The sequence below is a fragment of the Seriola aureovittata genome, chromosome 13 (assembly GCF_021018895.1).
Source record: "Seriola aureovittata isolate HTS-2021-v1 ecotype China chromosome 13, ASM2101889v1, whole genome shotgun sequence".
Taxonomy (NCBI): Eukaryota; Metazoa; Chordata; class Actinopteri; order Carangiformes; family Carangidae; genus Seriola; species Seriola aureovittata.
In genome coordinates, this window is record NC_079376.1 from 2,415,156 (window position 1) to 2,439,052 (window position 23,897).

The 23,897-nt window shown below is 39.4% G+C and overlaps 2 protein-coding genes across 3 annotated transcripts; both read right to left on the reverse strand.

Moving 5' to 3' along the window:
• Positions 1 to 987: 987 nt before the first annotated feature.
• pank2 (pantothenate kinase 2) lies at positions 988 to 8,444 on the reverse strand. Of its 2 annotated transcripts, none has more exons than XM_056393044.1 (7): positions 8,046 to 8,444; positions 7,164 to 7,516; positions 6,358 to 6,611; positions 4,684 to 4,827; positions 4,271 to 4,394; positions 3,129 to 3,254; positions 988 to 3,016 (listed from the first exon to the last, which is right to left on the reverse strand). In XM_056393044.1, exons 1-7 carry the CDS (start codon positions 8,257 to 8,259, stop codon positions 2,966 to 2,968), a joined length of 1,266 nt encoding a protein of 421 aa, XP_056249019.1. In that variant the 5' UTR covers positions 8,260 to 8,444; the 3' UTR covers positions 988 to 2,965. The 2 variants fall into 2 exon arrangements, with proteins under 2 accessions (XP_056249019.1, XP_056249018.1); XM_056393043.1 differs by having other exon boundaries at positions 4,651 to 4,827.
• A 597-nt stretch (positions 8,445 to 9,041) lies between these two features.
• Positions 9,042 to 17,435, reverse strand: mavs (mitochondrial antiviral signaling protein). Its single transcript, XM_056393042.1, has 5 exons — positions 17,338 to 17,435; positions 13,869 to 13,991; positions 13,086 to 13,266; positions 12,213 to 12,814; positions 9,042 to 11,213 (listed from the first exon to the last, which is right to left on the reverse strand). The coding sequence occupies exons 2-5, from the start codon at positions 13,989 to 13,991 to the stop codon at positions 10,542 to 10,544; spliced, it is 1,578 nt and encodes a 525-aa protein (XP_056249017.1). The 5' UTR covers positions 17,338 to 17,435; the 3' UTR covers positions 9,042 to 10,541.
• Between the last annotated feature and the right edge of the window lie 6,462 nt (positions 17,436 to 23,897).

The window sequence follows — 23,897 nt, forward strand, 5'->3', positions numbered from 1 at the left end:
ACACTAACTCTTTCATGCATGGTTCTGTAACAGGCTGTCTCTCCCTCTTGCATAAGGCCGAAAAAACGTGAATTTCACGTATTTCGGACGCAGCCTACGTGCGTGTGGAGGCGCTCAACGTGTCCAGCAGAAGATTTACAACCAGTGATACTGAGACCCATCAGAGTCTGTGGCTGCAAATACTGGGATCATACTTAATCACACTCTTTAATTTGACTGCTTTTACCAAACATGGTGGCTCCTTAGTATTTAAATTAGAGCTGGAAAGTCGATTAATCGATTAATCAATTAGGAAAATTTAAGCAGCAGCTGTTTTGATAATTGGGCATCACTTTCCAATAAGACTACCCTTTTCAAAGATTTATAAATGGTTTATAATTGGGTTATTAACTTGGTTTTAACACTTTATAAATCATAAATAAACAATTATAAACAAGTTATAATCCAGTTTTCACACAGTGATGCAGGCTCACTATTTGGCAAGATCACCAATAAAAGTAATGGCTACTTGTATTTATAACTGGTATAAGGAGCCTTTTAGGAGCAATTTAAAAGACCCAGCTGTTGACCAGATATCCTGTTATGTTTGTGTTATCACAACTTTCTCTGTATCTGTAATATCTGACCATAAAGCATGTTAAAAATGTAGAATTAATTAAAATACTTACCTTGACCTGCAGCTGAGATCGGCTGCATATAGTGATTTTACACTCACATTTATCAATATAATGAGTAATATAATAAGCAGAATCTATCTATATCTGACAAATAAATACTAAATTTGCAGCCTAAAAATCTACACTTTGTCTTTTCAGTGAAAAATAACTTGAAGGAATAGGTCGACATTATTCACTTTTCTTGTTGAGGGTTAGTTAAATAAAATGTAAGTATTTTTATAGTGTGGTAATAGTGATTTTATATTTAAGTAATGGATCTGAAAGCTTCCTCCACCCCTGCATGTTTAAACACCACGAGGAGTCACACGGATATGAAAAGTTCATATTTAATAGGGAACCTTCAATAACAAACTTGAAATCACTCTGTGACAAAATAATACAAAGTTTTCTTCCGCATTGTACAAGCAAACAGAAAAGGGAAACCTCGAGAATTAAAAATAGGTTTGTGTAGTTTTAAATCACATCGCTGAACACATTATTGTATCCTATACAAAAACATGACAGGCACTTAATTTAAAATCAGCTTCCTGTATATACAACTTGTAGAGACGTTATCTCTAATACCTGACAGCTCTTTAGTGAGTTATGGTCCCTGTAATCCGTTAATGGACCGATGACTGAACAGACAGGCGACATTAAAATGGGACGGATAAGCGTTAAATGAAATGACACAATGTTAAATTAAACACTGCTATATGTAAAGCCTTGGAACGCACATTAAATTCAAAACACCGATATTTAAGAACATGCTAAACTCAGACAGAACTGGTTTGGTTGTTGAATCTGGGGAAAATTTAAGGATATAATGCCCTGTGCATATTTTATTTATCAATATCTACCTTTGCACTTGCTCTGATTTCTCTCTACGAGTACGGTGATGCAGCGGCTCAAGGGCACATCAGCAGGGCAGATGTTTGGGGTCTCATCAGGACAGTCTCACACACTGATTGTCAACACTTTCCTGATTCCAGCACTGTTGCAAAAAACAACCGAGTTCATAAACGTTACACGCACCGTTCACAGAGGCAGAAACCGTGTGAAAACGGTAATAAAGTCTATAACAGTAACAGTTAATGTCTCTTAATAAAGAATAAACCTGATGAAATGATGACCTCTCTTGCATTTTTTAATCATAGAGTCAGTTAAGAGAAACTGACACATGAATTTAAATGTGAATCAAAATCCAGCGAGGAAAACTTGCTCTTTCTTATATAATAAAGTATAATTCACACCCTCATTTCAAAGTGTTCGTAAATGATTTGCAGTGTTTTAGGTTTTTACTGAGAGTACCAGGTGGATGGGAGCAATATTGGGACAATGATCACATTACAGTACAATAAAATATATAACAGTAATTGGTATTTTAGAACTGAACAATGCTAATTCTCAAGATTTCATTCATGTCAATATGATGAAACAAAAAGTTGACAGAAAATGAATCGGCAACATGACGATTGTTTATTTTTTGAAGGAAAAATGCCAAAATGTCCTGGTAACGGCTTCTAAAATATGAACATTTCCTGTGTATCTTTGTCTTAACTGACACTAAACTTCAGATTTTTGGGTTTAAATCTGTTGTTAAGACTAAACAACACTTTGAAAAGACGTCATCTTTGGCTCTGGAATCTTGATGGGAATTTTTCTTTGGCTATTTTTGATCATTTTATTGGCCAAAGAATATATCAACAATTTATTATAAGATTAATAATGAAAATATTTATTACTAAGTCTATTGTTTGTTTGGATTTTGTCGCCCCCTTAAGTCTATGCTTTTCTACTGTGAGGTCTTATGCATACTTATCCAATATAACCCCATTACAGTCCCATCCATCTGGTACCTGAGTAGGGTCAAATAAACCCTAGAAAGTACTTGCGAATATTTGGCCTAGGACCTGATACCCTCGGAGGGGTAATTGCAGTCCATGTGATGACGGTATTATTTCAGGCAACCGCGGTGAATTTCCTTGAGATGTTTCAGACCGAACCCGGCTCATTACTTTGTCAAACTTTTCTTGCATATAATCTCAAGCCGGAGCAAGGAAAATGATTTCCACCCGCTGACCACGACAGCAGATGTGTGTCAAAGTTTAGAAGTCACTTTCACCAGTTTAGAAACCAGCTTGATTTCTGAGAAAATAACAGGACCTCCAAATGTTGACAGTCTGTCTGCCGTAACTGGCTGGTGGCTGACGTGACATCCCACCGTGGAACTGACTCTGAACAGTCTAAAGTGCTAATGGTCTCTGCAGCAGTTTGACAAGTACTTCTTTGGATGTAGTTCAGACACATTAGGACGGATGCAGAAGCTCTAACAGGGCTCCGACTGCTCCGAAGTAACCCTAAAGCAAAACAACAACAACGCACAAAAACAAAAAGTCAGAAATCAGAGTCAATCAAAGAGAGAAACAACATTTGTGGTCTCTGAGGGGAAGGTGTGTCCGAGCGACTTACCTCATGCCGGAGGAAGAGCGCTTTGAGCTGACCTTTGGACCAGTAGTCCATGGCGTAGGCCAACAGCTTCATAGAGAGCGTGTTCACTCTTAGGAAGTTCCCCACAAACACCACCCTCTCAATGTTCTTAGTAAAGAAACAGAACAGACATAAAATAATAGGAATAACAGGTAAGTTTATTATCTCAAAACAGTAATAAAAGTTGTTTTTTTCTTTTAATGTATCTGTGGTAAAAACATGATAATGAAGCACTGTGAACTTAAACACATCACCGTTTTACCTCAATACAGCAGCAAAGAACACGTGTCAGTATTATTGTCCAGATATAATCTCAAACCTGTTTTTCCTGACACTACATATCAACATCTGAGTGCAATATTGATTAATGGTCTCTATAAAACAGATAATTAATGATACTGACTATATTATTGACTGTTGTATTTCTACTTTGTTTTCATTTTAATGATCTAACTGCATCTTTTACTTCATTTTGATCAACACTTATGAGCCCTATGAATAAACCAACAGTTTAAAGATGTGTATTTGAAACCTACTACTTTGCTAAATTAAACTACTGCTGGATTTTTTTTTCTTGTGTCTTTAATTGGTTTTTGAGTCGACTTCCTGCTTTGGGCTTTGAGACTCTTCGATGGTGCAGTTTACCTCCTCTACGCCTTCATAGCCCTGTACAATGCTGCTTGATCAAGACGCCACAAGGCAGCACCGTAAAGAGGCTGAACGCAAAGAGGAAACAGACGGCAGGGACAGAGGAGGGCAAACGATTGATCCAAAGTAACTTTCAAATCCTTTTATATCCTTTTGATTATTCTGACGTTGATACAAACACTAAGCACACAAGAAAATCATGCTGTCTCTATAACCAAAAGTATTTCGTTGATGGAACCAGTCAAACAGTTCAGTTGAACGGGATTCAGTTCAAGACTGTGATGATGTTTTGATGCTGTCACTCCATTATCAGCTGTAGTCCACTTTTTAAGTCGTTATTTGATCACAAAATACTCAATTATTATAATTTTCCGACTGCTCTGTGGTAGTAGGTGACAGAGGCTTGTGACATCATGAAAATGATAAGAGCATCAAGTATAACCTGTGTTTCAAACAACCCCCGCCTCATTACTAACCTCATTGAGCGCACACATCCTGGTGATGGAGCCGATGTTGTTGGTGATGGTGACCAGGGTTGCTCTGGCCAGGTCCTCTTTGGACACCGACTCCCTCTTCTCTTTGGACATCATGTTGCCAAAACTATCAAATCAAAACATGAGATGTACTTGAGAAAGGTCAGCCGTTGTGTTACGCATGAGAACTGTGGATGAAGAGGGTCACGCTCAAAATGCACCAAAGCTTCTTGTTGTCACCCTGGGAGATTAAATTTAGCACTGTCCTGGATCCCAGCTTCATTAAGGCTGTGATTCTGTTTATGCTGGAATCCACCACAGACAGGCAGGTGACCTACAGTATGAAAAACAAAAACAAAAGAAAAAGCTGCTGTAAACCGCACCTTGAGGCTACAGCCCAGCCTGGCAGCCCAAACCTCTCATAGTCTCCTCCATAAATGTCCCGAACCAGCTTGTCCACACGGGTGCTCTCCCCCTGAGAAGCCATTTCTAGGGCTTCCTCGAAAGTGGAGCAGCCAGTCAGCAGGCAACACAGGCCCAGGAAGGTCCCACCACCGAGGCTGTGAACGCACACAGATTAAAATAGAGATGATTACAACTTCTCATCTGGGGTTTAAAATTAAAGACAAAGAGAAATGTAGAACAAAGTCAAATAAACTGCTCCAAAAAAAAAAAAAAAAAAAAAAATACCATGCACATTCAGTTCAAATGCACTAATCTAGTTTCTCTCTGCAGCACAAAGGACAGAGGGCCATTATGTCGAGGAAAAGCGCAGCGCTCATGGTTCCCTTTCAAATCCACCAGACAGAGAAACCACACGTGAAAACAAACCAGTGGAGGGAGAAGGAGGAGGGAAAAAAAAAAAAAAAAACTTACCAAAAATACCAACAGCTAAACTGTCAGTTTAAGTAACTTCATTCAAAATTTAGACTGAACACAAACTCACACTAACAAAAGGTCCATTTTGCTTTGGCTCACGAGCAAAGAGGCGGTAAAGGAAGTGGTTTGGTAACTGACAGCTAAAAAAAAAAAAAAATGCTGCTACTTTTCACACTAAGGCACCAGGGAGACACGGAGGGCAGACGTCACCAAACAGACCACCCACTTGACAAGTCTGCACCCTCCTGCAAATCCCTGAATCACTAGCCCCCTTTACACAGGGGGGGGGGGGGTGTGTTGCGCCTTTATTCTGCCTCACTGTTCTGTATAAAAAGGTATGCAGAGGGTGGCATTGTGAACATTTATCATTGTGTCTGCGTTGCTCTGCAATTACGCCACCAAAAAGCTAGTGGGCGGTGGTGATTCCATGCCACTGTGTGTGTGTGTGTGTGTGTGTGTGTGTGTGTGTGTGTGTGTGTGTGTGTGTGTGTGTATCAAGCTGGAGTTGGAGCTAACAAATGTCGAACAACAACTTTTACTGAATGTACTGCAACACATAAAAGATATAAGACGCCGGAGGAAATGTGCGAGTGTGTACAAGCATTGAACTTTTCTTTGCTTGTCCGGCCACTGAGAAACATGGACGAGCGGACCAATCACAGTGGTTGTGGTCTGCGTCGCCGCAACGTGTAGTTACATTTCTAGGGAGGTTGCACGTCAGGCCACAGCATAGTCTGTGGCGTAGTTTATGCGGTTACGGCGCAGCTACGGTGTCAACGCTGTGTGGACGTGTGGATAAATTGGTCTTTATATATCTTGCCTCTGACTCCAGAGCACTGCCATGGATATTTAAATCTGAGGCCAGTGAGCTGCAGAGCGAACAAATACATCCTAAATGTGTCATGCTGTACTTGACAAATAAAGATTTGTTGTTTTTTTTTCCCCTCATTCTTTTACTTATTTGAACTCTGCAGAATATAATCTGACCTGATAATAATCTGATGAATGCTATGTTAGTGAACCAAATCAGTAAAGTTGTGGGCCAAAAGCTACAATAATGAACTGAAAGATGCTAAAAAGCTCTGTCATGCTGAGGGGGACTGCAGGCTCAGGTGATAATCTCTTTTTATAATCAAGTATTTCAATGTTAAGCCACTACAAAGGCATCAGGAGCAATACTTGCACAGTAAATCTCCATCACTGATAATTACCTGGTCCCAGTAACTCGTTTGTAGTTGTTCTCAGAGTAGACGGCCAGGATGCTGACCCCGGACCCTATGTTGACCAGCAGCAGAGGATATGGGTTCTCCAGTGTGTAGGGCCTCTGGACGCAGCGATCTGGGTCTGTAGGGTTTTCGAAGTAGTAGCACTCGGAGGGGCCGCTGGACACCACCGAGTCGATGTACAACACCCCCCGAATTAAACACTCCAGCTCATCCAGCTTGTGAAGCTGCAGGTCCGCCATCTTTTAAAAAACAAAACAAATGTTGACAGAAAAAAGAGAACATGTATAACATCACCAAGGGGATGTGGTCAGAAGAACACAGGCAGGAAACTGGGGGAGGGGGGACAGCAGGGGGTAAAAAGTCTCACGAAAACAGCTAACTCTACTTTTTTCTTCCCTAAAGTTGTGGGTAATTGAGCAATTGTACATCCCTCAGTGTGACTACAACATAACATATATCAGCCTTTATATGCGACAATCGAGAAAAAGTATTTTATCGTCATGTTTGTTAAATTTGTCAATGTAAATTAACGGATGAGTTATAAACTGTGCACTGAGCTGCAGCAGGACACATGAGGTTAACAACGTGTCAAAAGCTGAATTTTCTTTTATTTCTTGCACAATAAAGGAGAAACGTTAGACTCTGGTGCTCTTTTTGTTCCGTGTCACAATTTCCATCCCATGCTGTAAATATGTTGTAACCTCACAATTCTCCCTCTCTTTTCCTTCCCTTCCATCCTCACTGTCCAGCCTGTAAAAGCAAACAGAAAGCATAAAACACTGCTGACCCACCGTGCGGAAATCAGACTCAAACTTGTACGCCCCCCCTCCGGTGGCGCACAGGGTGGTGTGGAGGCTGGAGAAGTGCTTGTTGCGGCCCATCTGCAGGAAGGCCGGCAGGTCGTGCGTGGGGAAGCGGATGAAGTGCAGGTTGCCCGTCCTGCCGCACAGTGTAAGGTCCTGCAGCTCCAGGTGCACGTCCCTGATGCCTGTTTTACCATAGGCGGTGTTGGAGGTTAGGTACCGCCTGATGCTCTTCAGGTTCTCCACCTCTTCCTGCTCCTCCTCTGCTGTGATGTCTTTGGGCTCGAAATACACCAGCTTCACCAGAGTGCCTCCAATGTCCATGCCAAACCAGGGAAATGCTGCATTATGCGAGATAATATATGCAACAACAAAAAAAAATTATTCACTAACAAACATTTTGTCAAAAAAAAAAAATATATATTATATTGCATGTTATTAAAAACATATCTTTAATAGCTAAAGGCTTAATGGCAGTGGGGACAGAGAGAGATGATGTCTCAGTGCTGGCCCACATAAAGGAGAGCAGCTTCATCCACAGGAGCTTCAGTACAGTGTGTACCGCGAACGCCATCTTGTTGCAAAATAGACCCTGGCTATTTACTGCCATTACAGCTCACTGATATTACATTGTAATACCACTGCTAAAATGATTTTGTTCGTTTAAGCACTACCCCTGCATATTATATGAGCTTTTTAAATTTAATTTCAGGATTTTTTTTTTATTTTTTTTTTTTAAATGATGTTTTTTTCAAATCTATAATTTCACCGACAGCCTTTCGTGGGGAACGCCTTCGGTTTTTGTATACATGCAACGGTACCTTCCCCAGTAAATACACTAAGCCCACAGTTAGCAGTGTTAACACCTACGCGGCCTTGTTTTCTTCACCGAGTCGATCCGATGCCTCGTCGTCGAGTTGGAGGTCCGCCGGTCGGATGCGGCTCTTCCGGCGGGCGCAGCTGCCTCATTGCTGGGCTCATTTCTGAAATAACCGGGCATCTCCTTGTTGGACCGCGGCTGCTTCGTGGGCGTTTCGTCTTCGTCGATAGTATCATCATCGCGCTGGTGGCCATTGAAAGCCATTGAAATGACTAACTAACTACATATATTCTATAGTTTATGATAAATTAAACCATTAAAAACCAATGGTTTACGTGGACAATAAGGTCCGAGAGTATAAAAGCTAGCTAATTAGCCAGCTAAGTGGCTGTATCGTCACACACGGCTGAGGTACATCTTATTTATCTTCGCTGTCAAGAATGAGGAGGCGGGGTCAGCCGGTGATGGAGAGGAGCCAGAACCAATCAGAAGGCGAACCAGTCAGAACGGTTTATAAAAAGAGGATGATGTCACATTTTTTTGATTTCTTTTTGGGGGATAAAAAAACATGATCTACAATTGTATTTAAAAGCTTAAATTACATATTTTGTTGCAATTACATATTTTACACAATATACTGTATATCCCTCCAAGTCTTTATATTTCAAGATTTGTAGAAAACCGCAAAAAATATTATTTTTTTGTGAAGACGAAGACACAATAAAAGATTAGTTTTATGATACAAAAAACTCACACACAAATAACAAAATTTGGAGTGAAAAAATTATTTGGAATTTGGAATTATTTGAAAAAAAAAAAAACATGAACTAGAAAATACAACGTTCAAAGTTTTCTACATCTCTCCCATCCTTTAAATTATTCATTACTGAATTTGTAAATTACCTTAAAATATGTACATATGTAATTATTAATTGTCAGGAGTTATCTAAATAGATCTAAGTAAAATAACTGGGTCAAGAGTCCAGTGAGAGTGGACAGTGAGTCAGCATGATCAATACCAGGACCATGAAATTGAAGCAGCTGAATGGAGTTTAGCCATCATCTGTTTTATTAATTACTCCTGTGCTTTCGTCATAACAAGACAATCCAAGAAAGCTGGGAAAAGCACAATTTTATCAATTTTATAGAGCTGGCAATTTTAAAGAGCTGGCATTCAACATGCACTTCAATATATATATATATATATATACACACACACACATTACATTAAATTACATTTATTGATGCGATTGCTGAAATGCATAGCTAGAGACAGTGCATCAAACACTTATGCTCAGATTATATTTCATCTATATCTCTGCAGCCAAAATATCCTTTTAAAATGTGCAAAACCTTCTCAATTATTTTTCCTGACATTTCTTGTAACTCTTAACTACTATTTACAATTAACTCTCACCCCACAAACATGACACACTCAACTTGTTTCTATTTAAAGAGGAAAAACTATGGTAAAATAAAATGTCATCAAACATTTACACCACATGACAGCCTAGTATGTTGTCTAGACCAGTGGTTGCCAAAGCACCTGCCATGCATACGGCAAGATATGCTCATTTACATTTTTTATAGTACATTTTTGATCATGTTTCATTATTATAAAAAAAAAGCTAGGCAAGTTTTACATGTACTAATTTTTATATTACATTTTCAAACATCAAAACTAAAGACATAAGTAATAACCATCAAAATAAACATTTAAAAATCCAGTTACACATACAACTAATGGAGCACAGTCATTACTTGCCTGGGAGACGGTGCCAAGAAAGAAAAATCACGGAGTGCTATGGTTTTAAAAGAGTTTAAAAACCACTGGTATAGACTATGAACCACATACATTTTGCAAAATATGTAATAAAATTATGGCGTGTTTGGTTGATTGAGTGCTGAATATCTGAGACATGGTACATGCTCTGAAATGTTTTTCACACGTCCATCCATTCTTAAAACACATAATTAGATACCTATATGTAAAAATATATACAGACAGAGCACAATCCATCATTTCCCTCTATCAACAGGAGAAGAAAATGTGTGTGATGCTGATGCCCTTTCTTCCACAGTCCACATTCAGTAAGATTCAGGTCCTTGATACTCTAATCATCTCTGGATAAAAGCCAACAGCCTTATCTTCAAAGTGCTTATCAGACAAGTGAACATACAAACATTTCTATCATTAATACACAACCTCAGTTAACCTTTACAAACCAAATATGTACAGCATAAATTAACCTGAGATCTCAGCCCAGCTCCATGACGTTCCCTAACTAGAATAGGAAGGGTACATTTGGTTTTTGATCACTAGAGTCAACTCCATTCAACGTTTACATGATAGAACTCAGTCCAACTTAACGACACGACTTGAAATTAATGTCATGATCAAAGGTCTTGCAGCTATTATTACGATGGATAATTATCAAACAGCTGCCTCACGCCATCCAAGTCCAATGACTACAATAAGGCACCTTACCCGTAAGACCCTCTTTTAAAAGCCTTAAAGCCTAATCTTCTCTTTCCTTTAAATCCCCTTATTTCTTTAACTTCCACGCCATCAGCAGTGCAAAGGCGCCCATGCCTGCAGCAGTCATAATATACTTTGCATTGGTTGGGAAGCTGTAAGAGAACGTCTTCTCCTCTGAATCCGGCAGTGTTTTCAGCTCTGGTGCTGGTGCAGGCTCAGCGGGGGGGTAGCTCTCACCGGAGGGGGTGTTTAAGCTCGATACAGTATCAGCAGCGGTGTTGGAGGATGGTGCAGGAGGAGTGATCTCTCTGGCTGCTCCGCCGTTGATGATTTGAGCTCGTGGTGCCAAGATCTGGCCGTCTAGGTTGAGGATGGACGGCTCCCCGGATACATGCACCACATTCTCCCGCACCTCAAAACTCTCACAGGGAGATTCGTAATGGTTCTCCTCCGGTTGGTTGTGGCCGAGTCCAATGCCGTTCTCCTGGCACGCAGGAACGTGGGCAGCGTTAACAGCATCCGGTGCAGCATCGCTCATTTCCAGGCGCTGACTATTACCAGAGTAGGGCTCCGCCGGTGGGTTGTGTGCAGGGATAGTAGGACTGTCATGATTTTGTGGTTGGATGCTGACGAGTTGTCCAGGCTTGCTCAGACACATAGAGTTGTCATCAAACACAGAGGCACCAGGCAGGGGGGAGGTTGCAGCTGCTGCATCTCTCGGTGGGCTGCTTTCAATAACCTGCAGGAAAAAATAGACGTCACGTGTCATTTTTATTGAGAGGCTTATGTAGAAAACATATTTTTTTAAATATTCTGTGCCTCTTGTGAATATGAATGTGGGCAGAGAAAAAAAACAGAAACAACTTTAAATGTGTATAATGCAATCTAATGCTACGTTTTCACCTCCCGTCCACACGACTCCGGCATTTTTGAGCAACGAGAACTGAGACTTTTGGAAACGCTGCTGGACCAGTTTTAGTTTGGTTTAGTTGTGTTGTCCTCTGGACGGGAGAAAACTGAGACCTTTGGAAACGATGACGTAGACACCCACGGGCTCTCGCTTATCAGCCTGAACTACCAGTGGTGAATATGACATGAATAATGAATTACACATGTTACTGACCTTGTTGTCTTTGCTAGCAGCTGTTGAGGAGTTAAATCCTGTATTTTAACGCTGCACCTGTCTTTGTTGTTCCTCGTTTGTGGTATTTTTTTGCAACTAATCAGAGAAGACAATCTGCTTCCTGTTTACACCGGCTCACCCATGCCCAGTGTTCATGCACGCTCGGGTATGTGTGCGTTTTCAGGTGTAACAGTCAGGGCAGGAGATCTTTTGCGAAAACGTAGTAGTGTGGACATAGTGTAAAGCCATGTTCAGACCAATTGTAGCCTTGTGTGAAAAACACAGCTTTCTCATTCATCACAGTGGGAGCGCTGATGGCAAAACAAAGCAGGATCATGAGGCAAAAAAAAAAAAAAAAAAAGAGGAACCTGACTCAACTTTTTTGGGCAAGACGCCATGTTGACAAATCAAGTATGTGTAACTCTATTTTTATTGTTTACCTCACGATTGTTGTGATCTTTGCTTTACATTATTGATTTCATCAGGTAAAATGAATAAATAGTGTTAATAAAGTGAGTAGTGGTGATGGACAGCGTGTGTGATCTTTTGTTTTTATGACTAAGTCTTAAAATTGCTCATTATAATGTAGATAGAATATTATAATCTGATATTCACCTGTGTAGTAGAAGGTTCAGATGTCTCTTCAGGCTCCAGGACAACAGCAGGTGTTTTTTCCAAAAAAGGAGGGGCGGTGTCCTGTACCGGAGGCCTCTCTGGGGTCAGTGTGAGGAAAGAGGATCCATCGCTCACATCCGAGTTTGCCTGAGCTGGAGAGGGACTCTGTGGTGGCCTGACCTCTGTGGTTGCTGTTGTTTGGACAGGAGTGTCTGTTTTACGCTGTTCAACAGGAGGAGACGGCGGAGGAGTCGCCACAGAGTTGTCTGACTCAGAGTTTTCCTCCGGCTCCTGGTGAGCATTTACCTCCCTCTGTGGCGGTGATGGAGGAGGCGTCGATGGAGGGGGTGCCACTTCAATCTGTTGGGGCTCAGGTGGAGGAACAGCCTCGGGTACATGGCCCGCTGGGCTCGGGGCTTGTGGATGCACCGGCGGGGCCAGAGGGGGTGAGGCCTGAGCAGCTGGCTGTGGAGGAACTGATGCTTCAGCTGGCGGAGCGACAGCAACCTGAGAGTTCACACCGTTCTCTGGATGACTGGGAGCTGGAGCTGGCTCGACGTGCACCCTGACGACAGTTGTTGAAGGGGAGCTGGGGTTGGAATCTAGGGCAAAGCAAATAATGCAGTCATTCAAATCTGTTATGAACATATATGACTAAAGCTCTGGGAAATCCTGAAGGACCAGCTAACCCTGAAACTGTGTGCTATTCCAAAAAACATCAGTGGAGTACTATTTAGACTCTTTTTCCTTTAATATCTCACAGATAGAGAAACTGAGAGAGACTAAATTAGTTTCCGGTAGCACATACTTTTAACAACATTAGCTACTTACACTTTAATATGCAGTATTAGGTAAATTAACTCGCTGACTTACTCTTATTTCCTTTCAGAGCGTTGTATTCAGCCCTGACCTCATCTGCTATAGTTGGTTGCTCACACGCCTCAAGTGCTTCAATGAACTGCTCGGGCCAGTTTTCTCTCCTCCTCAGACACTCCAGGAGTAGCACCATGCTGTCATGATTTCCATAAGTCTCTCTTTTTGCCTCTATGTTTTCCTAAAATAAAAAAAATTAATAAAAAACACATATATAATTTATCAGGGTAGTGATCACTTTGATCTTGATGTACTGATGATTTTCTGTGAAGTTGATTGTTAAAACTTTACAATTACTGTCACCAGTAATAACTGATAATTCAACTGAATCACACACACAAAATGATCATGTGACGGGTCATCTTTTGACTTTGAACTGTTCATGTCAATACTGGACTCAAAAACAGTACAGTATTAGTAAAGCAGAATTGCTTGGGTTACTTGGGACTGCTTATTCCTTCCAGTATCCTTAATCAAACTTTTTTTTTGGGACATATCTGCATTATGACAGTGATAAAATTGTAATAACGGGAAGAATTGCAACAATGACAATAATGGTGCAAAACCAGACCACTTCAAAAAGCATCAACTAAAGGCAAGACAATGGTTATTTTAAAGTACAGTTATACAGTATGGCGTATGGTGGCAGAGAGAATTTTTCTTTGGTGTCTGAACCGAAACTCAGGTATTGCCACTATTTCTTAAAAAATCTGGATACCTTTGGAAAACCAGTACCAACACATTATGCTATTCCCACAGGTTCTTATATCTAATGAAACTTACCCTGTCATGACCAGTCAAACACGGCAGGTGGACGATTATTTCTCTCACTTTCACGTTGGATGCAATCATTGGCATTTTCCGCCGCAGATATCCATTGTAGAGTTTGTCGCTGGCAAACGTCATCTGTGAAATAAGTGTGGGCAAAAACACAAAGATAGTGAAGACTTCAAAAACGTAAAATGGGTTTTACTCCCGCCAGGTTTTTACAGTGCAATTTTGCAAATCAATAATAATAATTATTATCATTGTCATTCTTATTATTATTCATAGTGCACTTTTCATACAAGAGATGTGGCTCAAAGTGCTTTACAAACAAAAATCAAATAGTACAATAAGGACAGATTGAAGGAAAATGAAAATAGACAATAAAAAGACAGAAGATGATAAAAAAAATTAGAATAAAAACAGAAAACAGTAAAAATACCAAAGTATGAAAGAATTAATTAAAAACCAGCTTAAATAAACAGGTTTTCAGCAGTCATTTTAAAATGTTTACAGAACATCTTGCAGGGTTTTCCATAGTTTTGGAGCATAGTTCAAAAAAGCTGCAATGCCTATTTTCTTGTGCGTAAAATTGTGTGTATTTAAAAGCCTGGCAATAGAAGATCCGAGAGCTTGTGATGGATTATAAAACGACAGAGAATCTGGCAATGCAGGCAGGTCCCAAACCATGAAGCGCTTTGAAAACAAGTAAAACGACCTTAAAATCTATTCTAAAACACACTGGGACCCAGTGGAGTGAAGCTAAAACCGGAGTGATATCACCTCTTTTCCTTGTTTTCCAATAGATAATAAACTCTGTATGCATTTGTGTGCATCAGGTTGCAAGCCACATTCTCGATCTCTATGCTTCTTATTAGCTATATTTATCCTTTTCTTGGGTCGCGGCAGCGCTGCAGCCAATCACAGGCTGACATTTCGGGAGGCGTACACCCTTGACAGGTCGCCAGTCTCTGACATATAGAGACAAACAATCATTCGCACCCACATTCTCACCTACGGGAAGTTTAGAGTTGTGAATTAACCTAATCTGCATGTTTTTGGATTGTGGGAGGACGTCGGAGTACCAGGTTTTCTTGCTGTGCCGTGACAGTGCTGACCAGTAAACCACCGTGCCGCCCTCTACACTTCTCTTTTACTTTATATGAGACATGAAAGTACCCAGAAACACAATATGGAAACCAGAACTTAGCTGTCTGCAATGATAACAGACCCATTTAGGGGATTTTATTCCTTTGCCAATGAAACTGAAAGTGAAAATGAAGATCACCCGTTATGTAACTAGTAGTAGGGAAAATAAGTTCTTTTTTATTTGGATGTGACTTATTTTTCTTTTTTTAAAGGGGAGAGAAACACTCCTACTTTTCAAGGTTGCAACTGTTTGTTGTAAGAAGAAGGTGAACAGGCCCGGACTAGTCACTGATTAATCTCCTCCATCTCCAGTTTAATATCTGAACTTTACTTATGCAGCATGAATGTCTCAACCGTTGTTACTCCACACACTTCGTTCACATGGCTGTGAAGGAATTTTTCCTTCTTTTGGACTTAAAGTAGTTTTAGACACTAGACCCTAAATGCACCAGTTCAATTTCTGTCTCAAGGGCAGCTATGAAGACGTTAGAGTCTCGCCGGCCCAGTCCCCGTGGTCATAATTTATGTAACCTTTATTTATTCCGGTGAATCCCACTGAGATAGAAATCTCATTTTCAAGAGACCTGAATGAAAATAAAAACTATTCATGGACAAATAGTCCAAAAAAACTTTACTATACAATTTAAATAACAAACAACAAAATTACAAAATTGTAATAAAAATAATACACATTTTTAAACTTATAAGATGCCAAGAATATAAAACACAGTCAACAGAATCATCAATTAAAACAATTGCATTATGTTTCGGGAAGGTTTAAAATCTTGTTTCTAAAAAGTGGATAAGTTTCTGTGATCTGACAGTGAGAGACATACAATGGTAATTTCCCAATAAGGGCTTTGTAAAAATGAAAAGGTACCAATGCATTTCACGTCTTTCTGATAGAGAGGACCAACCTTCTTGTATAGGTTGCAATGATTTGGACACGTAGTAAGTTTTGTATGGGATTAAATACACCCTGCAAGTAAGATAACCTTCAGAATTTGGTGACACTGCTTGTCTCTATTCTCCTCAGCTGAACGTCAATAAATCTGGGTCTTTTTTTTTGTATTGAATACACCTTCACTTTGTTTGTACCTAAACAGCCAGGTAAAGTAATCTGTTGTCAGGTTCAGTCAGGGGGAACGTTTTCACAGGATATCCTGTCACCACCAGCCATGTCAAGCAGTTAAAGGTTAATGTACATGTGGGACAGCAGCAGTAGCAGCAGCAGTATGACAGATCTGAGATTGGAATAAATATCAGAGGCACTAACCAAAGAGCAAAGTCTTCCTCACTGTATCATTAGCCCACAGAGGCCATGGTTTAGCCTGTCAGGCAGATATGCTGCCGTGTGTTCAAGCCTTTACAGGATTGTGAAAATGTGTGTGTGTGTGTGAGTGTGTGTAATTTTCAAGCACGCATGTTAAGTGTAACGTGATGAGAGACTGCAGATTAACAAGACAAGGCAGGTTGTGTGTGCGAGGGGGGAAAAGGCACCTTGTCACAGGAGCAAAATTATGAAGAGCCTAGCCAAATGGATGACCTCTAAACTGTCCTTTTGCTGCTGGTGTCCTTGGTTTTCAAAGCGTCTCTGTCAAATTTCAAACATAACAGATTTACCTGAGCAAAACCCTCACAATTAGTCCTTCAAATCTTACTTCGATTTAGTGAAACAAAGCTCACAAGTCACGTCAGTGCTAATCAGAAGTGAAAGTAGAGATATCTGAGGAAGGTTTTAAAGCCTGTTTCTGACGAAGAAGGTTGGGAATTGTTTTAAAAAAGGCTGCACACAAACAACAAGGACAGTAGTGACTGATACTTGCCTATAAATTATTGAATTATGTTGTTAAAGTATTCTAAGCCTATTTTTGGTTCAAACAACTGACTGGAAAAGACTGGGAAGAGGTTAAAAAGGCTGTGAATAAACAACAAGGACAATGGACACTGGTATCTGTCTGTATATTATAGAAATGCATTGTGAAAAACACTTTTTACACCTATTTTTTAAGGATAAAACGGACTAAAAAGGTTTTAGAATTAAATAAGTCTGTATTTAAAAAGCAGGGGCGACAGACACAGACACATGCCTGTAAATAGTAGCAATATGTCATTAAATATAACTTTAAAAACGTACCAACTAACAGGAATTACCGGTTTAAAGTTTTCTACATGCTACTTTATGTTAATAATTGCGATGCAACCTAGCTAAGTCACCATCTGTTTCCTGACTTCGCAGGCAACTGTCAACTAAAATATTAAATTAAACATGAATTACATGTGAGAACACAATTCATTTAGATTTATTTACGATAATATGAAATAATTTAGAGCTCACCTTTCGTGTTTTGGTGCCTCAGCAGTTCGTGACTCCCTTTCAACTGCTATTCCTGCTCTCAACTAAAACCTGCGTTGTCGTCTTGTCACACATCTGCGCAGCGGTTACAGAAACCGCTCGTTCTCTAATCCTATTGGACAACAGCGCCGTCAATCAAATCTCGGACCAATAAGAACGAGAGTAGGATGTAAAGGAGGCGGAGGTTTCTTAATCTTGACCCTAACTGTGACCTTTCCTGTGATGGATGGCGGCAGAATTAGATAGGATCTGGACTACTGGTTTACATCTGTCTTTAATCCCTGATCCTAATCCGTTCACATGGATAGAGAGAGAGAGAGAGAGAGAGAGGAAGGGAGCAACTGTGTTGTTTATGTATGAAATATATAATACATGACCATATCACCAATATTTCATCATTAATTTGATTTTTTTTGTAATTAAATAAAACTAGCATTCACAACATGCAATCCAAGAGCACTAAAACAGTAGCATTCAGTTGTAGTTTAAGTAAATGCAGCTGTATTACCATAATATAGAAATACTCCATTACAAAAATTAAAACTTTTAAAATCAGCTTCAAGATCAACATCTTCAATATAAAAACAGAACAAACTACAGCTTCATAAATTAGCTAAAGCTCCAAAACCCTTCAAGTGGTTTTCATGTTATTTTCACATGCTACTGTAAATTTAATTATTGCATATATTTGGATTACCTTAATTATGAGATTACCATATTAATTGGTGTTGTATATAAAGTGGTGCAATATTATTTGAGTTTATGATATTTACTAATATTACTTCATTGACTTTATTATATAATTTCATTATCAGTACTTTATTATTTCATATATATAATTTGTACATTGTACATGTAGGTGTAACATTTAAGATACCCCTTTAGTGTGCAGCACTTTAGGTTCCCACCTGCCATTGTTTGCAGGGGGACAGGTGTGAATGTGACAGTCTACTGGATACACATGTAATTGCTAAGGGAGCAGAATAAAGTTGAGTCAATGGTGATGAAGTCATACAAAGGAAATTGTGGTGCACTTGTCGCCCACAGCCCAGACACTGGAGAACCCTACTAACTGAGAAATAAGGGTTACACTACCATTACTACTGTCGTAATTTTTAAGCTTGATAACTGAAGACTTTTGAATGGAAAAAAGATAAAATATATTTTATTGATCATGTGCGGGGATAATAAAGAGTGTAAAAGATAAAACAAAAGGGGAGGCAACAAACAGGTTTGCTGATCTGCATTTCTCCTCAACATCTGCTGAATAATAAAAACATAATAGTTATATGACTTTAAATTGTTGGTAAGACAGGAGAAGGAACACGAGTCAAGTCTTGGCCTATGCTCATTTTGCACCAGAAGGTGGCGCCACTTACTTACACACTGAACACACAGGAGGAGGCAACTGTATGTGATTGTGCAGAAATATACAGTATGTATTTAAATCAACATTTGCTTTTACTCTCCTCAATGAAATGAGCACGACTCCAGTGACATGTGTTAACAGGAGATCTGTCTTTGCATGTCAGTAGTCCTATTTAATGCACATCTTTGTTAACCACCTGTAAATTCACAACACGACGGGTTCCCAGTGATCTGAATTACTGGAGGATTATGGGAAGGATAATGGCATCAGGCAGGATTTTGGTTCATTACGCTGCAGGTTTGTTAAACAGGGATTAAAGATGTTACACTGCTTCAATGTAAAGGTTTGTTCATGATAACTTGCTCTTAATCCTGTAAATCTGTGTGTAATCACGTAATATTTGATTGCATTATGTTCCATGTTAAATGTATTTCCTGAAGTAAAACCACATCTCTCATTGAAGTTTGCAGCTCTTATATTTTTTTGGTTTTCTGACAGAAGCTGTGTGAATCTACTTCTGTTTATCTTCTATCTATCTGATTTCAGTTGTGTCATAAAAAAAAAAACATGTTTGTTTTTGTGTTATTAAAGTGCATCAGCTATTACATGAACTACCATTAGGGAACATTAATCACCGGCAATTCATGCACACATTGCAAGTTTTTAAGTTAACAAGAAATCATTTTCCTTATGAAAATTACAAGTACAGGAAGTACAATAATTGCAGCTCCATCGTACATCGGCTCTCTGGCTCATCTGCAGTGAATTACCTAATTTTCAACATGAGAGAGTTTGTGATTTCAAAAGGGCAATTTTACACATGATGATGATCTTCATGGGGAGTATTGCTCAGCCTGTGAAAACAGTTGTACACTTTAGTTTGTAACTCTGGAGCAGTTTTTCTCAAGCTTTTCCTGTCACAACTTCCTGCTGCTCTCCAAAGCATAAACTGAACTCATCTCTATCCACCAATTACAAACTCACGTCCAAATAATGAATGAAAGGGTTGTTCATACATGTTGCTGTGTCTGACTAACTCTTGCTAATTGTTTATTCATGTATCAGATTATTTCCGTGTGACATGTCCTTCTCTGGCTTGGCCTTGCGGGTTACACATTTTAACAGAAACTGCATTACAAACCGTGGCTGTGGAGTTTCAAGACATCAGGATCGATGCTCCTCAGCCTCAGCTCAAAATTCTTGTTAATTTCAAGCTGTTTCCTAAAGATTATTGCTTTGTATGTTGTTGGTATCTTTGGTGCTCAGAGCTCATTGGTGCTCTTATTTCTCCTGTGTTGTGTTTGTTTCTGCAAGTAGGTAGCACTCTTTTCAGCCACGGGGGCTATTAGAGAAGAGAAAGGGTGTTAAAACCAACGAATGTGAGCAGGATTCAGGTTGAATCACTGCTGTGTTCAATCGACTAAGAAAATGTGACAGGTTATTATTATAAAAATCATTTCTTTTCAGAAATGTGTTGATAGAACTGTAGTCTAGACATCAGAGTAGACAGTTAATTATCAGGGTAACAGTGTTGCATTTATTTATTTTATTTTGTCTGTTAGTGATTAAAATCATATAACAAATGCAGCTACTAGACCCGTGTAAAAATATTAAATGACTGGATTTCAGCAGCTCTAATGACAGATGGAGCAGGGTTTGCTACACGCATTAATACCATTAGCAGCAAAAAAATATAACCCATAAGAATCAAAAATCATAAGAGACAATAATCATGAAACTAAACCATCTTTATGGAGGTAAAATCCCACCTCTGTCACTCTCCACTAGCTCAGAACAAATGCTAAAAACAAACGCTAGTCCTATTTGACTCGAACCTTTCATATCTTGCGGGGCAAAACCCTCCTTGGCAGGAACGAGGATACATGGAGAGCCACCAAATAAAGCCACGGAGAGCCCGAGGCAGCATCAACAATCCATCACGGCTGAGTGGGGAGGAAAAACACCATGTACATCTCAATAAAAGAGCTGCACTGCACTCTTTTCAGAGCCCTTTAGCCTTAAGACTACAGCACACCGACAAGAGGGAACATGCAGGATTGTCATGTGAGGCCATTGGTAGTGATTTAACTGTGCCTTACAGTACACAAAGCCATGTCAGACATCAAATCACACCTTATTCACACGCTAATATATCATTTTTTCTATCTAACAAGCGTAGTGTGAGCTGTCAGAGTTCAGTTTAAGTTCATGAGTAGCAGAGACGGCTAACCCTTAACCGACATATATATCTAACTACATGCATGCTTAAGGGAGGGAGACATCCTCAGCGGAAATGGGACCTTATGGACTTTATCCCCCACAGGCAGCTCAATTACCTTTATGCCAGCATTATGTTTATATGGCCAAGTGAAGCAGAACGTACGAATTATCACGCCTGCATTGCACAACGTTGCATAACAGGCTTCATAGTTGCTACTTGGACAGTTTGAGACAATTAGGCCTATTTTTCGTGAGGTAGTGGTGGGGTGGGGTTGGGGGGCGGGGGCTGTATCATTCTGTAGAAGGATGAGAAATCAGCGATGAGGAATAGTCTCGACCTCGACCTAATTCCCTGCTGTACTGGACTGGACGTGCTAACAATGGGGGTCCTGGACAACGTGCACAAACACCACCAGGGTTATAGGTTGCCTCTCCATAGGGGTTCTAACCTACAGAAAGAGCAGCTATAAGAAGTCACTGTAAATACATTTCAGTCATAGACACCTAGATTCAGAATTTCACCAATATAGAAAATAATAATAATAAGCTTTATATATTTAGCACCTTTCAAAACGCAGTTACAAGTGCTTTGCAAGACAAGATAAAACTGAGGATGAACAATAAAAAATGAATGATAAAAAAAACATTTAAAAAGTGTTTAAAGGTTTAACAAGATTGGGGGGAGAAAAGAGTGGCAATGAGGTTCAGTAAAAATGAGATAAAACAGAATAAAATGAATTAATTAATTGTAAAGAAACAGGATGATGACTTAATATAATAATAGATTCAGTCCCCAAGCCCAGAGAAAGCACACCTATAAAGATATGTCTTTAAGAGGGATTTAAAAAAAGGTCAAAGAGTCCAGGGCAAGCCTTAAAAGTCATCCATAAAATCTTTCTAAAATTTACCAGAAGCCAATGAAGGGATGCAAAAATGGGAGTAATATAATATATATCTTCTTTTGGTTTTGGTAAGAAGTCTGGCTGCTGCATTTTGGACTAGCTGTTATTTATATAGACTCTGTTGGCTCAGACATGAACAAAGGGAGTTACCGTAGTCCCAACAAAAGGAGATGCCTGAACTAACACTTTAGCGTAGGTTATAAAACATCATCTGACCAGCACTCCTTCCCCAGGGAAGACTGGATGCTGCAGTGACTCGGTATCAGAAAATGACGAGGCTAGCTGGTTAGCATGCTAACTTAAATAACTGAGAAGAAGTGATAGAAATAGAAGTAAAACATGACGGTTGCTTTACACCTCTGGAGACAGCTCTTGGTGAGTAAAGGAATGAAGTTTAATGCTGGTAAGTAAACAGCTGCCCATGCTAATGTTAGCTATGTAGCAATAGAAAAAACATACAAATAGCTCCTTAAAAATTTTGACCTTGCCCCATCATCTCATTGAACAAAACTCCAAACAAAAGGCTGTTGAGCAGCTGTAGTCTTGACTGACTGATTTCTGAACTTCCTGTGAGCTTTACTTTTGTACTGCTTCTCTACAAAGCTATAAATGACCTGGTTATTATGAGCCAGAGTCTGTCAGTTCTTTTGGCACTGTCCTTTCAAGGATTAAGTCAAAAGCTGGTGAAGCTGCTTTTACCCCCTGACTTGTTGGAGTAATCAGATGACACAAGATGCCCCTCAACACTAACTTTTTTTTTAAAAGCAGGCTAAAAACTTTTTCTCTGAAAATTTATATCTCTATATCTATTTAGGGTTTATCCAGTCAATATATTGTGTCTGTAGTGGTGTGATTAGGGTTACTTTCCAGTGCACATATTTTAACTTTTAAATTATATTTTTATGAACAACACTTGTCTTTTCATATAAAACTATGTTTGCTGTTTATAAATGCAACAAACACTGGAAGCAGAGCTGTAGCCAGGATTTTAGAAATAGGCCATCATGAGTGCTGCAACCACTCTTCTAAATATTCATGATTCAGACTTTTATTTATTCAGCCAAATGTTCAGTTATAATTGTTATACTTTTGTAATATGGATTTATTTTGGCAGTGAAAACTAATTTCCAGAAAATGGAATTGGATGCGAAACAAACAAAAAGAGACTATGAGAGACAAATCTCCTATGAACAGACACAAAATACCTTCAAAAAGACACATCTCATCTCATGTTATGAAGCTGTAAATAACGGCTACTGCTCTAAAAGGTTTGTAATTTATTTAAAGTGTGAGTCAATTTATTTTGCACTTCTTTATCATTTCAGGTTTCTCAAGTTATACTTTATTCTCTGAGAGGTTCTCAGCAGGACACGGTCTCTATTGTCGATTAACATAGGAGAAAAAATAGAGGGGAAAATGTGGGAGAATTAATTTTGTAGATTTGCCTATTTAATGAACTGTTCTGCTCGATTGGCCTAAAAGAAGCATCTATTATTCAGTGTAGCATCCTCCTAGAATAAAGAACTCACAAAACACACTGTGAATGGCTGAATGAAAAACCAAGTGACCCAAGGGCAGACATTTGGAGACATGGTCTATTGTCAATGAATAAATTATGTGCAAGAGCACAATCATACTGAGGAGCTTTAGAGGCTTGTTTTTTTTTTTCCTCTTCAACCTGTAACCTTTCTTTTCACTCAGGCAGACTAAAATGTCAAATCTGCTGGGGCGTCAGAGCCACAGGCGGCCGCTGCTTTACTGGTAAACACATAGACGAAAAAAGCAGGTTTCTTTTCACAACCACTAAAAGGTTAGACCGCAAACGCAGGTCATGTGAGGTGGTGGTGGTGTTGGTGATCATCTGACCATCCACATCAGACACAGTTATCACTAAGTTAAGAAATGTATAAAGAAATATGTCTTTATCATGCTGTAAGAAACTAAATATTTTAATAACAATGATGTAACAACAAAATGAAACTTTAAACCACCCATCTATATAAGTAGTATATAAAGTATATACACATGTAACACAGTGGAGGACTTTTCTA

What these genes read in the sequence shown, in the direction of transcription:
- pank2 (XM_056393043.1), bottom strand. Translation starts at nt 8,259, where the DNA reads ATGGCTTTCAATGGCCACCAGCGCGATGATGATACTATCGACGAAGAC. An exon ending in GGCTGGGCTGTAGCCTCAAG is followed by an intron (nt 4,395 to 4,650) that starts GTGCGGTTTACA and finishes TTGATTTGATAG; the next exon opens with TTTTGGCAACATGATGTCCA. An exon ending in CGCTCTTCCTCCGGCATGAG is followed by an intron (nt 3,017 to 3,128) that starts GTAAGTCGCTCG and finishes GTTTTGCTTTAG; the next exon opens with GGTTACTTCGGAGCAGTCGG.
- mavs (XM_056393042.1), bottom strand. Translation starts at nt 13,991, where the DNA reads ATGACGTTTGCCAGCGACAAACTCTACAATGGATATCTGCGGCGGAAA. An exon ending in GTTTGACTGGTCATGACAGG is followed by an intron (nt 13,267 to 13,868) that starts GTAAGTTTCATT and finishes TTTTTATTTTAG; the next exon opens with GAAAACATAGAGGCAAAAAG. An exon ending in CTGAACCTTCTACTACACAG is followed by an intron (nt 11,214 to 12,212) that starts GTGAATATCAGA and finishes TTTTTCCTGCAG; the next exon opens with GTTATTGAAAGCAGCCCACC.